At 45.4% G+C, this 16442-nt stretch overlaps 1 protein-coding gene across 2 annotated transcripts in view; it reads right to left on the bottom strand.

The window, feature by feature from the left end:
• The window catches only part of SEMA3B (semaphorin 3B), a 71239-nt gene that overhangs the window by 24055 nt on the left and 30742 nt on the right, over positions 1-16442 (bottom strand). For both annotated transcript variants that reach the window (XM_066616489.1, XM_066616490.1), the window contains exons 2-3: positions 11034-11178; positions 18-175 (exon numbers count right to left, since the gene is read on the bottom strand). In XM_066616489.1, the coding sequence (XP_066472586.1) occupies positions 18-175; positions 11034-11178 (303 nt within the window). The remainder of the gene's footprint in view (positions 1-17; positions 176-11033; positions 11179-16442) is intronic.

Below are 16442 nucleotides of genomic sequence, written 5' to 3'. Positions count from 1 at the left end.
GCACAGAGGCATGTTACCTTTTTGTCCTGCTTGCTGATGTTGTCTAAGCTTAGGGAGGCCAGAAAGTTTTTCCCACCCACAAAAAGACGCCCTCTCTCTTCATCCAGCAGCAGGGTGTCATAGCAGCAGGAGCGCTCCAGCTCATAGGTACGCAGTCCGTGGCGCGTTCGTAGGTCTGGAGAGGAAAAGGAAGAAAGAAACAAACTGAGAATCACAACCACAGGGAAGGTCACACGTCACACAACTCCATCCATGTTCTCAAAGCCGAGTCAGAAGGATTCAGCTGGAATCAACCAAGTACAGCAAAGCTCCAATACAAACAAAGACTGATTGTTTTATGCTTTTGTAATTTTTTTTTTTTTATGGCTAAAGATCACCTTAGGTACATGAATAGAAAGAGACTCACAAACACTAAAAAAATAAAACACCCAACAGGAGACTGTTAATTTGGGCATGGGCATTCTAAGAGATGCTTACAAATGTCTCTGTTAACATTCATGTCATAGACAGATATAGTGGCCACGTACTGCTGCTTGACTACCAAATTCATAGTGAAAAGGAAAGAGGTGGTTATTCACTCAGAAATCATTCAAACTTCAGGAGGTTAACTAAATAGCATTTATGGAGTAAAATTATCTTGTACTTAAACAATGAATGCAAATCTCCCACACCAAGAGTATGGCTGACAAGAGACTCATGTTCCAAGTCTGGGCTCCACAGATGACCTTTGTGTGACCTTGGCCAAGTCAAGGCCCCTCTCTAGGCCTCCATGTCCTTCACACACTTTTAGTTCTTCAGACAGCAAGTGTCTTGGAGCAGGGTGAGTCCCGTTGTTGCTTTCTTGCACGCCACCCAGCGGGCTTCTGAGGGGAGCATGATCACAATTGTGTCTTCACAAGAGCACTGGGGCAAGTCCAGTATCTGTGCCTGGCAGATGTCTCCAAATTGCAAGATGGTGTTGGAAAGGCTGTTTTAAGGACACCGTCTCTCAAATATTATCAAAAGGTATGCAGAATTCAAGTTGCTCATTGCTCAATACTGAAGTTTTCTTCAAATAAACAGGTGTGCTGGCAGACACACACAAAATCCAAAACAGAATCAGACTGCATGCCAATAGCACTTAGCCAAGAAGCATCACAGTCCAACATCTTCTCCAATAGGAAGTCACAGTTCCTCCCAACCAGCATTCACAACCACAGACTAGAAGTTGGTAAAGAACTTGCTGTGGTCCTTTGACAAGAAGCAGCTTGTCAGGCAGCTAGGATGGAGTAGGCTGAGGGTCCCAGAGGCTCTACTGATCTAATCTTCCCACCCCACCCCCATCCAATATCTGGGCTATGACAGGCTCCCCCAACCCACCTTTTAAGCCCCTGATCTTCCCCATTGGCGTTAACAGGTTAGCAGCCACAACAGCACTGACACATTAATCTTCCAGCACAATAGGCATCTGTGTGGAGAAAGGGCCCTTTCTCTATCCACAGAGCCTAATCTGCTTTCAGCAAAAGGAACAAAAAAGCCATTGTGGGGATGTGAAAGAAAATGGCTGGCAGGGGAGCAATCCACCCGCTAATGAGCTGTCACCCATGTCGGGTGCATGGGGTGCACAGTGTCCACAGGGACATCATGGCCTGATCTGCCCCATGGGCTTCCAAAGGTTTGGCTTTTATTGGCATAAACCTCTGGTTCTGCAGTGCCATCACTTCACTGCAGCCTTCTCTCCATGCCTCTCCCTGCTTCTCTGTGCCAATTTCTCCTGCTCTGGTTGTACCACACTTGGCAGAAACGTCTGAGCTTACCTCGCCTACAGCACAATCCTATCCCCTGCAATGCAGTGGCACCGAGTGCATGCTGAATGCTGGGAGGGGGAGCAACCAGACAGCCCAGGAGAGGGAAGTAAAAATAATTTTCACTTACATCCCCATTAGCTGTGTGGCCCTGAATGGGTGTCCTTGGACCTATCCCAGCTGCTTAGCTGGTGTAAATCCAAAAAGCCTCAGGGGACATGTTGGGACACAAAAAGGGGGATAGGATCTTGGCATGCACTGCGGCCACTGAGATCCTCACCTCACTGATTACCTCACTGATTCCCCTCTCCTGCTCCTGGTTCAGGCCCCTCCCTACCCCAAACCGCCTCCACTGCCACCTTCCTTGCTCTGGTGGGGCATCTGGGCATCACTGCTGTGTATGCAGGGCCTCTGGCTATTTGCGCTTGCAGCATCAAAATGCACAGTGGCAGCGTGACTTTCATACTGTTGGAGTAGGACTTACACTGAAGGATTCCAAAATCCATCAGTATAAGCCCAGCATTGCATTGGGCTGCTGGAGTATCTCTTTTGACTCACCTGACTCTCGCCTCTCCCATTCCTTCCTCCTCCATCCAATTTAAATCAAAGGAGATTTTTTGCTAAATCTAAATATTTAACCCCTGCTAACTGGGTAAGAGAAACTTTTTCAAGTGGGTGCTCCTCTTTTTAGCAGGGGGAGAGTAACTGGCCCACCTCACCCCAGCAGTGTCTTTTCTAGTGGCTGTCTGCTGGTGTTCTTTGGCATCTTTTTGGATTGTGAGCCCTTTTGGGACAGGGAGCCATTAGTTATTTGATTTTTCTCCGTAAACCGCTTTGTGAACTTTTTGTTGAAAAGCAGTATATAAATACTGTTAATAATAATAATATTCAAGGAGCAAGGCCCACATCCAGTTCAAACAGCAGCAAATTGCTCATTTGTTTCATATGCCCATTGATGATGAAAGAGGACCGATTCTCACAATCACCAGGCCTCTAGTATGTTTTTATTTTTACATTCAAATTGCCTTCTGCTGCATTTCATCCATTGTGAACTGGTTACATACGTTTTTCACACAGGCCCAGACTGCAGTAAAAACATGCCATCTTGTTGGGCTATCTGCATACGGAGCTGACAAACAGTGGAATAGGGAGCTTTGCAATCACACCAGTACCAGCCAGGCCAGACAGGGGTTATTAGCAGACAGGATGTGACATCGCACAAGTACATGAAGTGCACCACAGTTGCAGGGCCCACAGCAAATGGCTGGATCACATTTGACCAGCAGCGTTTCTCAACAAGTGGTACATGTACAACCAGGGGTACCTGAGCTGCTGTCCTGAGCTTCTGTTTAGATGCTGTCAGCCTCCGCTACCTGAGCCAATTTTCATGGAAGAATCTCAGGCAGGCTCAGGCAGGCTCCCATTCACCAGCTGACTGCTGGCCGCGCTGCAGACATTCAGCTGATGAGCTGCTGGCTGGTAAGAGCATGAAAGTTTCCCGCCTTCCCTCGAAGCTTCCACATGATGGGACTGGAAGGGGCAGCACCTTGAGTTGATTGGTGGTACTTAAGATAAGAAAGACCATGAGAAGTGGTACACTGGGGCACAAAGGCTGAGAAACACCAAGGAGCAAGCATGGGTGAGCACAGCCTTTGTGGGGCTGAAGTCATGTCGTACTGACTTTCTCCTGTATACAGTACCATGCCGCTCCTGATTTGAAAGAATGTTTCTTTCTCATGCTCCTGCATTAAAGCCTGTGGAAAGGCCTAGTGCGAATATGATTGAAAGAGCACTTTGGAAAATCTGCACTTTGGTTTCCCTATGCATATAGCTTAGCACATGGCTGTACACCTGGGCTGTACAGCCCACAAGACAACCATGCACCTGTGATTTCCACTTATATATGTTTGACCTCTAAAATAAACTCCTCCTTTTGCCATTCATGCAAAAGAAAGAAAGAACACAGGGAGGAGGGGAGCTGGTGCAAGTGCAAGCGTCACAGGGAGGGAGAAAGGGAAGAGCGAAATCGAGTGCCTCCTTGAGAATGACTTTGAATCACACTGACCCGGACAAGATGATCAGCTGGACTCTCCCTGCTTTCCATATTATTCACAGGGGACTCTAGAGAGCAACAGGTTAAACATAATGCACCTTAATGGGGAGCAGAGAAACCATTTAAAAAGCACTTTGTGTTGTCCCTTAGGAGGGATATCCCAAGTGCACAAATTTTCCAAGTGATTGGTCAAGGCAGCTCAGTTTTAACAGCAACACATAGAGAGGGTAACCACTTTTTTAATTTTAAAAGTGCCAGTCTCCAATTTCAGATACTTTAGAAAATGGACAGTAACTGAACATGATGATTCCTTTCTCAAACCAGATCACCAACATTGCCCCCAATGATGTCGCAATCCATTGAAGAGACAGGAAACACACACCTAGACTCCATGGCATGGATGAAAATGCTCTTTCTCTCTCTCCCCCCTCCCCTCTTTGAATTGGAAAAGCGAGAGAGGGACAGAGAGGAAGAGGAAAAGTGGAGAGGACAAGAGTGCTGAGCTAGAACCTTGGAGAGTGGAACATCATCTTGTAAGAGGAGGATAGCATTTGGCACACTGCCTCAGGTGACAGGAAGTCTTAGGCTGGCGCCATCCCTGCCCCTACACTCCCCTTATAATCTGAGCACTGATTTGTGCAGAGACTTCAAAAGCCTGGCACAGAGCACCAGTGCTCTGGGTTTCCAATGAAAGGCTTTGACATAAATACTCTGTAAGACTGAGGCCATAAGTCAATAAGGGTGCAATCCTGAGTGCACCTTGCACCAGCCCAAGAAGGCCATAAAGTACATTTGCGCCTCCTCGAGAGCCGGTTGAGCTGGCGCTGGAACGTGTGCTGGCCCGCAACAGCCTCCACGCTGACTCAGACAGGGAGGGATGCACTGGCTGAGCTCAGCTGACGCAAGGGTCTGGGGAGGGTGGGGATAAGACAGAGGCATTCTGGGGCAGGGCGGGTGGAGGGTGGTCCAGGGGGCGGGCAGGTGAGGAGTGGGAGGTGGTGCTGGGACCTGGCAGCTATGTCAGATCCCAACCCCGTTCCCCAAGCAGTGCAGAATGGCTACAAGCCGCTTCGCTCTCCTCGGACTTATGCCATCTCCTGAGGTGCCTGTTCCAGCACAAGACAGAATTGTGCTGTAACTCTTATAAGTTGACTGAAGTTTGTCACATTGCAGTCGTGCAATGCTATGTGCATCAAGTAGCCTCACTTAACCAGAGATGGGAAATGAGAAGGGACTGTTCAATAAAGCAGGGGCTAGACAAGATAGCCCTGTAGTTTCTTCTACTGCAGTTCGGTTTTCTAAACACTTCTGCTTATCTACTTCCACTTCATAAAATCTTTTTCAAAGAAACATTCTGCTCTGTGATTATTCTGGATATAGTGGGCCTACCTAAAGCCTTGCTGCTTTGCCTTAGTTTTTCATTTTAAAACAGGGATGGCAAAAAAAATAAAATAAAAAAAGAGTTGGATGGTCTGAAGGGCACATGAGCTGCAGATTTTCGCAGTCGGAGTAACAACCCATTTCCTCCTGAGCATAAGGAAGCCCTCAGTGATAGTACCATGGATTTGATTCATGGTTCTTCTGCAGTGGTTCCCAACCTTTTTCACTTGCATATCCCTTGGCAGCCTATTTCCATAAATTGTACCCTTCATATTAGCAAAATGTTTGTAATAAATAATATGAGCCCTCATCTCCTCCATATCAAAACTCATACTTCATGTATTCATGAATACAAGTATTTTCTCTTTTTGTCTGTTTGAAGAACAGAAGGCTATGCCTCTGCACTGTTTTGCAGCAGAACTGGTGACTGATCACTTTCCATTATATTTTTACTGTGCTGGTTTTCAGTCTCTGGTTCATATATGAATTGATGACCAAAAACTAGCTATTGGTGGGGCTTTCACAGTCAACTAGCTATGCCCCCTGCCATTATTCCATTCTTTTTCAAGTACCCCTAAAGGTCCTGTTGAGTGCCCCTGGGGGTACAAGTACCACATGTTGGAAACCACTGTTTTACTGGTATGTTGTTTACAGTGCACTTACTTTGATAATGTTTACAAAAGGTAGTGAAGACCAGAATTTAAAAGTTAAAGAATAAAAATGGATCTTACAACCTTTTACTATGTTTTTAATAAATTAGAGACTGTACAGTTCTTAGGTAACAATTACTGATAAGTTATTTTTCAGGATCTGGCCTCGGGTAAAATCGGACAAAACTATTGCCAGACGCCCCTCTACGTTTAACCCCCGACTTATCCAAGAATATTTTCTTATAATAGAAAATTATGATTTTTGGCTCAAAACCTGTCCTTGGCTCATCTGTGAGATCAACTTATAGGCGAGCATCTGCTGTGATTGCTATACTCTGGAGCAGTGGTTCTCATACATTTAACACCAGGACCCACTTTTTAGAATGAGAATCTGTCAGAGCCCACCGGAAGTGATGTCATGACCAAAAGTGACATCAGCAAGCAGGAACATTTTTAACAATCCTGGGCTGCAATCCTACCCACATTGACCCAGGAGTAAGTCCCATTTACTAACATTGTTAAAAGAATATACATAGCAGCTTATTAAAAGTACAGATCTGTAACATTTCCCCAAATGCAGTCACATACCATGGTAGCATCAATTCTAATATATGAAAAATAAAATATTGAAATGAATGGGGACCCACCTGAAATTGGCTTGTGACCCACCTAGTGGGTCCTGACCCATAGTTTGAGAAAAACTAATTTGGGGGACAAGATGCCTGGATGAAATCTGGTGAACTTAGTCTGGCTTGGGTTACATTTGTGGGGTTAAGGGAGGAAAAGGAGGATGGTTAACAGATAGCCTCAGTTGGGACAAATACTCTTGGTTTAATCTAGGACAGTGGTTCCCAAACATTTTAGCATGCGACCCACTTTTTAAAATGAGAATCTTTCCGGAACCTACCAGAAGTGATGTTATGGCCAGAAGTGACATCATCAAGCAAATTAAAATAAATAATTATAATTAATTAAAGTGAAACAAATAATTAAATAAAGGGAGATGAGATGGGGAAGCTAGCCCTGTTCCACCAAGTGAATGGAAGCCTGCCTCTCTGTAGCCTGCCTGCAATAGCCTCAACCCCAACCTACCCCCAAAACCAGTAAGATTTCCAGCCCTATCCAGTGCTCAGTTCTGTTTAAGTTATTATATTTAAACCAGTTCAGTGTGCTTTGGAATGAAATCAGTTTTAAATCCAAATTTTTTTTTTGGGGGGGGGGGGGCTAGATTGAGATTCAAAGCTTCCCGCTAAACAGCATTAAAACCCCAGAGTGATGGAGGGGGGAGAGAAGTATGGAAAAGGCAACAAACCTATTAGTACCAGAACCCACTATTTAAAATGAGAAACTCCTAGAACACACCTAGCTTTACAAGTCTAAAAAAGAAAAAAAAAATCACCTTATTAGTGCAAGCCTATTTTTAGCCTTTTTGATGGGGGGGGGGAAGCTGTCTTCTGGAGCATTTGTGGAGCTCCACTTTGATCAGATCGAGACCATTCTGGTGGCCTTATATTCCCCATGGTTGCTTACTCATGAGTAAACATGACTGTATAGCTGTTTTGCTTTCCATAGGGTTCAATACATTTGTCAGAATGGAGGGAGGGACTTCCTTTTTGGGTTTTTCTTGGGGGCTGCGATCTTCGGATTGGAACCATTCTGGTGGCATTGGATTCCTCTCAGCCTGCCCTTTGAAATGGACCAAGGCACATTCACCTGCTCATGACTGAACACACGATGTGGCTCAGTTTCACTTTCCATAGGGCTCCATGCATTTTCCTCCTCAGCTATCATCTTGTCAGTTTCAGGCTCACTACCCACTAACAATCAGGTTGTGACCCATCAAGTGGGTCATGACCCAGTTTGAGAAACCCCAATCTAGGAGAAATGACTATGTAGAAAGAACATACTGCCCTAAACACTAACCCATCTGCCCTCGTTGCTTAGTCCCATACTACTCGTATAAGGGAAGGGTGTCCAAACTTTATTGCAGGAGGACCACATCATCTCTCTGACACTGTTGGGGGCTGGGAAAAAATTAATTAACATTTCAAATTTGAATAAATTTACATAAATGAATATATTAGAGATGGAACTTACGAGTATATGGACGAATGAAGGTCTTGCAATAGCTCAAGTCCTCTAAAAGGCCTTGCACAAAGCAAGGCCGGTGTTTCCTTTGCTGCCACTGCTGCATCACAGATGTGAAACAGCAAGCAATGGAGGGAGCCCTTGTCTCACAGTTCATACAAGAGGTCGGCTTTCATGCTGAGAACAGTTGCATCAGGCCAGCACAGGCTCCAGCAAGTCTCAGGAGGGCCAGGGGCTTATTGGAGACTGGGGGCTCCCTGAGGGCCAGATTGAGAGTCCTCGAGGGCCACAAGTGGCCCCAGGGCTGGGATTTGGGCACCCCTGCTATAAGGCACCATCTATATGTGGTAAACTAGGCACCCTGGAAATAGCTCTCACGTTGGGGGAGCTATTGGCCTTATCTGTGCTATGCTGCAGTGCCACCCAGATGATGGCCAGAGAAGGTCTTTCCTGATTGGGTCAGCCTGGCAAGTGCACTGGAGAACAAATAGGGGGCTAGATGGTTCTCAGTGACTGTTGCTTCATGCTTGCTCCTTCAGTCAGCCCTCCAACTGCCACCATTAATGACACAACTGTATGTTTGACTTGACAACATAGCTGCTTCTGTCCTCCCCCCCACCCCATGTTTGCCTGCTCTGGAAATTGTCCTTCAACTTGGCTGAAGCCTGACACAAACACAGTGCCCTTCCCTGACCAGATGGGCAGCCTCTCTTTTCCTAATTTCCTTCCTCTGCAATTTGTGCAATGCTTGCTGTCAAAGAACTCGGCTGTGAGCATTCAAGGACTGGACGTGGTACAGCCTAACTGTGTGACCTAAAGTTGCTCTGCTAGCAACTTTGGGAAATCACCCAAATGATGAAACAGCCCAACATTTTACTGGATTTACTAGTCTGGTGGAAAGAAAAAAGCCCAGCAGAAATTCCTCTAAAGATCACACAGCCACACCGGCAAGTTGGACCAGCTCCTGAACACCCCATTATGGCCATTAGTGGTAGATAAACTTCTATACCATTCTAGACTGGCTCTTAGTAAATTTATACTTCTCGGGTGGTGTGGGGGATCAGCCCAAAAGAACCCTCCCCAAACAGCAGCACTGCTGGCAAAACCCTTTTATTGGCTGAATGATATTCTGGTGTCTATGAATTATACCACCAATCTAGTACAACCTAGGAATCTCTCTCTTCAATTAAAAAAAAAAACCATGTTTGAAATCTCCTGTTTGTAGGAAAAGGTTTAGAAGCTGGGCAGTACATAGCAAGGGTTCAAAAACCAGAAGGCAATGGAGGAATGGCAAGAATAATGATAGAACCCTGTTAGGAATACGTAGGACAGCAACAGTTTCAGTAGACCTGTTTCCCCTTAAAATCACATATATGAATTGGATGACTTTCTGTGGTTTATCCCAGAACTAGGTTCCATGATATCATCCGTACGAGTGCATGTCAGAACTGGTTTCTTATTTCTCTTCATCTTGGCCAGCTGCTTTATATCTTATGTCATATAAGAACATCCTTTATTAAACAAACTAACAGTCCATCTAATCTCTGAAATACTTCCAGATACTTTAAAAGAAGCATGTTAAGCACTGAGTATTCCAGGGCTTGCCATTTATCACTTCCAACAGTCTAACTATTGGCAGCACAATACTATGCATGTCTACTCAGAGGTAAATCCCATTATTTGCAGCGCTTACAGGAAAATGTGCATAGGTTTGCATCTCGAGATGTATTTTGCAGGCTGTGCAAATAGTGGGACCCTTGTCCACCAATGGGAAATTTCTGGTGGATCATTCAATACCTGCTGGCTGCAGGGATTCTTGCAAAGACAACTGAATCTGGTGGACCTTGCCTGATCCAGCAAGGCACTTCTTATATTCATCAGCAAGAATGCAATGCTCTGAATCAATTAACACTGAACAGCTATGCCTTAACGTTAAGAAGCAGGAGAATGAACTCCTGCTTTCTAAATTTAAAACACATCAATGGCCCATGAGGATAATGTTTTTTTTTAAAGAGACCCTTATTAATGTTACATTTGTTATTGTATCTAAAACGTTACTTAAAACCTTGACAATAAAAAAGCTTTTAAGAAAAGATTTAAGTGAGTCTACCTCTAACAGGGTGCATTCTGAACACCTCTGTTGTTCTTTAACTTATCTTGTCCCTTTTAAAGCCCTGGTGTACTGTCACTCAGTATCAAACCTTTGTCAAAATCTTTCAGTTCGCTTTAAACCCGAGGATTACTAATATTACCACTTAACCTGTGGTGTCATATCGCAGTGAGCTAATGTTCCATTTTGGCTTTCCCAAAGTGTTTATTATGTTACAGATCTCAGTTCTTCTTGAGCATCTCTGCCCTAAACTGGAAAGAAATACTGTATATCCACAGCGTGCGGGATCAGAGCCAGACCTCAATGACAACAGCACATAAATCCAAGGTAATGCTGCCAGCATAAGGAAACTTGCTCTCTAGCTTACACAAGGGTTGAAAAGGGCAGAATCCAGTTTTCACTCCAGAAAAGAACCATTCCCAATTTATACAGAAGGACTTTGCCTTTCCAGACATCCTACATGGCCTTGCTGCCCACAGAACAGACTGGAAATTGACTGTTCCAGCTACCATGTCAAGCACTGGAGAGTGGGGGGTGGTGGTGGTGTGCAGTTCTCCACAACCTTGTGTGTTTCTATAAAGATCACTTGTTGAATCAGAGGAAGAAGGAAGTATACAAGGGGAGTGGCAAATGTCAAATGGGTCAAAGGATGCAAAGCCTTAGTAAAAAGAATAATTGTCCAGTACTTGCCACACTTAACTTGCGGGCTGCCCCACCCCTTCCAGACACATTGACTCTGTTTGCCATCTCACAGCCCACCTTTCAGAGACTTACTCCAGGCAAATGCATGGCCCACACCATCCTAGCGCACACTCTCTCACCTATGCAACACTGCCCATTCAGAGCACTAGAGACTCCCACAGAGCTAATCCCAAGTTCATAGCTCCCCTGAGCAGTGGCAAACTCTGTCTTATACATACCTCACTCCTTGCTCATCTACCACCTTGACTGGTTTGTTTCCCCCTTACCCTGGAAAGAGAGCTTCAGTCGGGGATTGGTGCTGGTGGCCATGGCTCCATTCCCAGCCAGCCACAGGAGCATCAGTGCGTGGATCATCGCAGTTGCTGCCTCCCCTCCTCTGCAAGAAAGTGCTGGACTCTGAACTTCTGGCGGCTGAAAGACAGAGAAACAAGAGTGAGACTGTCTGCAAGATTGGGTTACAACAGCCCCTCACATGGCAAATGGGAGGGGGGGGAGGAGGCAGTGAGGGGGAAAATCCTCAGCCTGCCTTAGAAGGGAAAGAGACCCATCTGGAGAAACAATGATCTCCTAGAACTATTCACCTACTTTCTGCTTGTCAAGTCACATTCCAAAGCAAAGCAAGTGGCTTGAAGAAGTCTTCCCAAAAGAACTGCAAGGGATGCACGCACCCACTTCTTCCATGATGGTGCAAAAGGTCCTTTCAGTTTACAAGGGCTCCCTTAGGGCTTCCACAGTTGCTGCCATAACATGTTTTTCCACATTTATTGACAAACCTACGCCTCCCTTATAGAATGTCATTTTCTCGCATTCTGGTATAGGCTGAGCAAGCCTCTGGTTGTGCGGAGCCTCTGGTTGTTTGCGCCAGCAGCTCCAAAGCGCATGATGCAGACGTGGCTTTTGAGCCCTGGAATGGGGTTACAGCACCGGATCATGAGATCCACTGAATAGGATTGGGTCATTTGGATGCAATCCTATACACACTTACCTAGGAATAAGTCCCTTTGAACTCATTGGGACTTACTTCTAAGTAGACATCTATAGGATTGTTCAGTCAGTCAAACTTGATGAGGATGGAAGTGTTGTTGAACAAGTGCTGTTCATGCATCTGAAGACAGGGTTTGACTTATAGCTCATTGTTGGAACTGAGGCAGTGTCCAGCATAACAGGGTCTCAGTGAAGAGAGGTTTCTACAGTAACACAGACAAACCAGGCGAGGAAGCCATCTTATATTTGTTATTTGGGAATCTGCTGCAATATTATTTATTTCAGCCCCTGCCATGCTTTCCTTGTTCTACTTTTATTTATAGGATCTATAAACATTTGATCTGGTGTCCATAGAAGTCCCCTGATAGGCACCCTAGAGGGTGGAGTGAATGTATTAGCTCAGTGTATCTTGCAGTATCAATGATACTAAAGGAAAGGGGGGGGAGCAAGAAACCAATTGTTCATCCCAAACAATGGCAAATGCTGTCAAAGGATGGACATAACGTGAAACATTTCATGCAGGATTTCCAAGGCATTGTGGGGGTGTGTGTGTGTGAGAAAGCTGGTTGGAGCAAAAACCACAGAACAGTTAAGTTACCACTACGATAGAGCCATGATGTCCAGAGAAATATGTGTGATTCAGTTAAGTCAAGCACCCCTTTGATTTTTGTAGCGAGCTAAAAGAAGACTCTCCCAGTCTCTTACCAATTTATGATACCCAGGGTACAAACACCTCTGTCCAAATGAAGAAACTGAGGTGTCCAGTCAATTACTTGATATGACATTTTTTCTGTGCATGAACAAGACCATTTTTTGGCACTGTTTGGGACCCAAAAGGCTATCCTACCCCTTGATCAGTAATTCACACCTTGGGCTCTGTACTTCACTTTTAGGGAAGACTGATGTTGGGTAATGTTATCCTGACTCCAGTGATAGGGGCTGGGTATTCCAATTCATTACAGTTTAATGGGCCATTAAAATTCTGAGTCTAGTGAAAGTTTAGAGAGGGCTATTCAGAACAAACTGCAGTGAAGGGCATGATGGCCCCAGAAACACCCAATGCCTGAGCATTTGAGCTTCACACAAAGTGCTCTGGCAACCCATTGTGAACAGCAGCTCATAAATCAGACAAAAAGTCAATGCGCTCTTCTCCCTATCCTATCCTGATCTCAGAGATAGGGGAGGGCAAGGAAAAGCTGTCTGCTTGCATGGCAACCAAGATCAAAGGACTCCAATCGCTGTTATTCACACCTCAAACTAAATTTGGTGCAGATTTCAATCTTTCTTCCTCACTCCACTTGTGGTGAAAATCCCTGTTTTCCGCCTTTGAACCTTCCTCTTATCTCAGAAGCTCTGGTGATATTTCAGCATCCTGAAGGGGCTGTTGAATCATGGAGGTGTAAAAGTCATGTTTACCCTGTTGTTGCCAGTTGTTTACCCTTCATCCTCAACTGACTGATAAACCAAGAACATGGTTCGAGCCAGCTCACTGGTCTGGGAAGCCAACCTGATTCCCAAGAGAAGGAAATCAGAGCTTAGGTGACCCGTCCTAGAATCCAATCCCATAGGTAAAGCCTAGTTAACATCCACAGGTTTGAAAAAGCAAGATTGTGCCACTGAGTGCATTTACCCTGGTCCATCAGCTGGAGCATACGGTGCTTCATCAGGCATTGCCGGCAACCCCAGCTAGATGTGGGTATAAGGAACATCCAGAGCTAGCTTGACTACATTGAGTAGGAAAAATCCCCAGGTAGCTGTATTAGGGTTTTGTTTTATTTTTAGTTTGCCTTTTTGGCTTCATGCCAACCTTTGCCCAACCCATTCACCTAAACTTTCTGTTGCCCATCCACAATACAATTGTTGCCTTTTATTTTATCCCCTTTGTCTGGTGTTCTTCCTTTTAATAAAATAAAACTCTTTTGATTATTACTATTTCAACCTGCTTGGTCTCAGTTCACTAAGGAGGGAGTTGGTTATCCCATCTTCCCAGTCCCCCAACCTTGATTACTGGCTGGCTTTTAAAGGGACCCCCCCAGGGGATGGGGGGCATTCCATTTTTTTGGCAGGGAGATTACCCCAAGGCAGCCTCCTTTTCTCATGTTTTCCCTGGTCTTGGGTGGTGGCAGTCAGAACTACCAAGGCTTAATTAGTCCCAGTTAAATCCATGTGCAGAACAATGGATCTGTCCATCCAACTATCACTTCACTCTAAGAGGGTACAAATTGGATGATTAAAACCTCAGGTCAAAATAGGACCACGTGGTTCACATTTTCAGGAAGGCTTGTTGCAAAAGCCCTGCAAGGATCCCCAATTGCACACTCCCACGTGCTCTGAAAAGCGTGCGCTTAGGCCATTGCTCCTAGTACTTATTCTTGCTTCTGCCTGCAGCTACAGGAGCAACAGTGAAGGAAGACTCTTAAGAACACAAGAAGAACCCTGCTGGATCAGATCATAGGTCTATCTAGTCCAGCTTCCTGTATCTCATAGTGGCCCACCAGATGCTTCAGGGAGCACACAAGACAACAAGAGATCTCTATCCTGGTGCACTCCCTTGCATCTGGCATTCTGAGGTAGCCTACTTCTAAAATCTGGAAGTCATACATACTGTACTCAAAACAGCTTGTAAACTGTGATGGACTTTTCCTCCAGAAATTTGTCCAATCCCCTTTTAAAGGCATCCAGGCCAGATGCCATCACTACATTCCGTGGCAAGGAGTTCCACAGACTAATTACATGCTGGGTAAAGAAATATGTCCCACCTGTGGCACCACCCTTGCTCTGACTTAGAGACAGGAGATAGCCCTTGGTCCACTGCATGCAGGCCTAGCCTTACTGCACTGCTTTCACAACAAAACGGATGCAGTTCCCTTATGTAAATTTGATCTTTTGGCATAGTTTGAAGCTAAAGTAGGTTAACTGGAAAGCTAAGAAGCTGAGCAGGGGTAGGCTTTCCAGCAGTTCGAATTTCTCAGTTTAATCCAATAGAAGTACCTCTAGTCCCCATGATAGTTAGGAAGAGGCTAACAAAGTAATGGCTATGGAATGAAACCCAAGTACAAATAAAGGGCCATTAGGTGAAGCTTGTTTAAGTACAGATCAGTGAAAGTTAGCACTCTAGATTTGCAGTCATGCATTCGGGGGGGGGGGGGAATCTTGAAAATATCCAGATATAGTAGGGGTTGCCATGTGAGGAGGAGCTGTAGCTCAATGAAAGAACATTTTCATTATATTCAGAAGGTGGCAAGTTCAATCCCTGGCATCTTCAAGTTGCCCTCCTGCCCTGATCTGCCCTGTATCATACAATAAAAGGCCAGGCACTCTCTCCAAAGCCACATCATTCCTTTCCTGCAGTTCTGCTCTTTCTTCCCATTTTCCATCATACAACAGAGCTGGCTGTGCACTCAGGAAAAAGGCCACTAAGATACAAAACTGTTCTAAGTCCACTGAAGGAACACCTAAAGTCTCACAACAACACCTGGTGAGGAAAGCAGCCCACATCCCTCACCATTTACTACTCACATGCAAGCGCTATCTGCAGCGTTCTCCAAACAGCCCATACTGCATTCATCTTCCACTCCATCAGTGGAAACACACCTAGCCCAACTGAAAACACAATTCCATTTGCCAGATTAAACCTTGGCAGCCTCATGTGCTTTGCACATCAGTCACAAAGAGGCATCAGAGGGACATTTTGCAGATGTCTCCTGAAGAACTGTTGTTGTGGTTTACTCCTTTGCAGAAACTAACAGCACATTCCTATGCTGGTTTACTTAGAAACAAGTCCTGCTGTCTTCAGTGGGGCTTACTGCCTAGGAAGCATGTTTCAGACTGCAGTGACTAAGAGCCCAATTTGATCTAAACCACCCCTACTAATGCAGCTGTGCCACTGGAGTGCTGCACCCTGTGGGGGGGCAGCCCTAGAGGTCTCCTCTAGGTAAGGGAACCTTTGCCCAAATGTGATCTGTGCTGGCACAAGTCTGAGGGGACCCAGGAAGGTGTAATGAGGTCAGAAAGAGGGATAGGTTATTAGTGATGCCACCAACATTGATATTGCTCCCTTCCTGGCCTCAACACAAACCCTTCCCCACCCTGATCTCTGCCCCATTCCTCCCCTGCCCTGCCCCATTCTGTAGACCTGCTGCACTGACTTTTCTGGGACCCACTGGTGTGCAGTTGCTCATGGTGGTGGCCTGGCTTTTGTGACCACCACAAAGCATGCTGCACCACCAGAACGCGAATTCTGGCAGTGCAGAGTGCCCATACGATTGGACTCTAAGATTGCATATGCACACCTTCCTGGGAGTAAATCCCACTGAACACAATGGGATTTATGTCTAAGTAGACATGAATCAGATTGCATTGTGTGTGATACTTCTGATCAGCAAATGTTGTCAAGCTTACACAGGGTACCAGAAGAGGTAAAGAGAGAGGGGATGTCATTCATAGGAAGAGCATCTGTTTTGCATGCAGAAGGCCCCAGTTTCAACACCTCCAGGTCTAGCACCTCCAGGTAGGGCAGAGAAACATTCCTACCTAAAACTCTGGAGAGCCACAGTTAGTCTGAGCTGACAAGATGGAATTGGCTGGAACAATGGAATGATCTGGCATAAGGCAGCCTCCTAAGATATTATGGTTAAGCTACTAAGCACAGAGGAGCAACGTTGCTATGTTCAAGTTCAGAATAGTCCTGT

This window comes from Tiliqua scincoides, chromosome 2, assembly GCF_035046505.1.
Source record: "Tiliqua scincoides isolate rTilSci1 chromosome 2, rTilSci1.hap2, whole genome shotgun sequence".
NCBI classification, from domain to species: domain Eukaryota; kingdom Metazoa; phylum Chordata; class Lepidosauria; order Squamata; family Scincidae; genus Tiliqua; species Tiliqua scincoides.
This window is presented reverse-complemented; position numbering and strand designations above follow the sequence as displayed.